At 51.0% G+C, this 1,378-nt stretch overlaps 1 protein-coding gene across 1 annotated transcript in view; it reads right to left on the bottom strand.

Moving 5' to 3' along the window:
* EMH_0085370 (uncharacterized protein) overlaps nt 1-652 on the bottom strand; it is a gene marked incomplete at both ends in the record, with an annotated part of 1,375 nt that extends 723 nt beyond the window's left edge. The window contains 2 exons of the mRNA XM_013500903.1: nt 262-423; nt 608-652. Coding sequence (XP_013356357.1) covers nt 262-423; nt 608-652 — 207 coding nt within the window. The remainder of the gene's footprint in view (nt 1-261; nt 424-607) is intronic.
* Nucleotides 653-1,378: the final 726 nt, after the last annotated feature.

The raw sequence follows: 1,378 nt of genomic DNA, 5'->3' as shown, positions 1-1,378 counted from the left end.
AACCACACACCGCTCGAAAAGCTGCAGCAGCAGCAGCAGCAGCAGCAGCAGCAGCAGCAAAGGAGACATAAGTAGAATAACGGGAGAAATTCCGCCTGGCAGCGGGAGCAAAAGAACCCACAGCAGCAGGAAGGAGAACAACAGCAGCAGCACAAGGGGCACTAGCAGCAGCAGCAGCAGGGAGAGCGGCAGCAGCAACAGCAGGTCGATCAGCAGCAGCAGGAGGTTCATAAGCAGCAGCAACTGCAGCAGAAAACGTACACTTGTAATAGCCGTGTGGTTCGCTAGCATCAAGCCCGCGCACTTGTGCTTCTGCGGGTTGAATGGAGAAGCCCGGGCCAACACAACCTGGGGAGAGGCGGGGGCCCAGCGGATGAACTGCAGCAGCTGCCGCTCGCGGATGCGCTGCAGGCTCTTATGAACCTGCAGCAGCAGCACCAATGCAGCAGCAGAAGCAACACCAACACCACCAATGCTGCAGCAGCAAAAGAAACACCAACACCTACGCTGCGGCAGCACCATCGGCAGCAGGGCCAGTTCAACCCAGGAACATAAACAGCTGCAACAAAGCGTGCAGCAGCAACAGCAGCAGTAGCAGCAGCAGCACCTGCATAGGATCTGCCTCGCCGCGGATGACGTTTAAGAGGGACATGTACAGACCGCGGCGGAGAGATGTGGAGACCTGCAGCAGCAGCCCAAAGACAGCGTCTGTGACTCTGCAGCAAGAAGCCACCAGGCTGCAAGTCAAGCGCATGCATCCGTGCAAGCACTTGCGAGTGACTGCATGCATGCATGCATGCATGCATGGTTGAAGCTATATATCTTCATATGATGGCCTAAACTGTAGCAGAGCCTCGAAGCCGTACGTCCTCGCGGGGTGTATGAACAGGGGAAGAAGCTCCGCGAGCTTCAGGTTGAGGGTTTAGGGTTTAGGGTTTAGGGTTTAAGGGGGGAGTCACCATGATATTTTTGGATTGTGTGAGGCGGCGCATGATGTCTATGACGGTGGTTTTCTGCACTGCTGAGACGCAGCGTTCGAGGGTGATTGGGGTGTATCCGCACATCAAGAAATGGCAACGGGGTACGGGTACAAGAGAAGATAACAAAGATAATAAACTAGAAGATAAAGAAGAAGGATAACGTAGAGTTGCTGTGCATGCAGCCATGACGGTAGATATCTGCAGTGACACCCGAAACCCCAGCACACGCACAAAAAAAAAATATGAAATATGCAAACAAACAAGCTAAGCAGGCATATATCGAACCCTAATCATATAAAAATATTGATTATAATCATATAATATTATTTATTATATACATTTAATATATTATACTCATATATAATCCCAAACAGAGCCAAGAAAACCGAGAAGAAAAA

This window comes from Eimeria mitis, genomic scaffold (assembly GCF_000499745.2).
Source record: "Eimeria mitis Houghton genomic scaffold, Emh_scaff6012, whole genome shotgun sequence".
Taxonomy (NCBI): Eukaryota; Apicomplexa; class Conoidasida; order Eucoccidiorida; family Eimeriidae; genus Eimeria; species Eimeria mitis.
The sequence above is the reverse complement of the archived record's forward strand: the minus strand, read 5'-3'. Positions and strand labels throughout refer to the sequence as shown.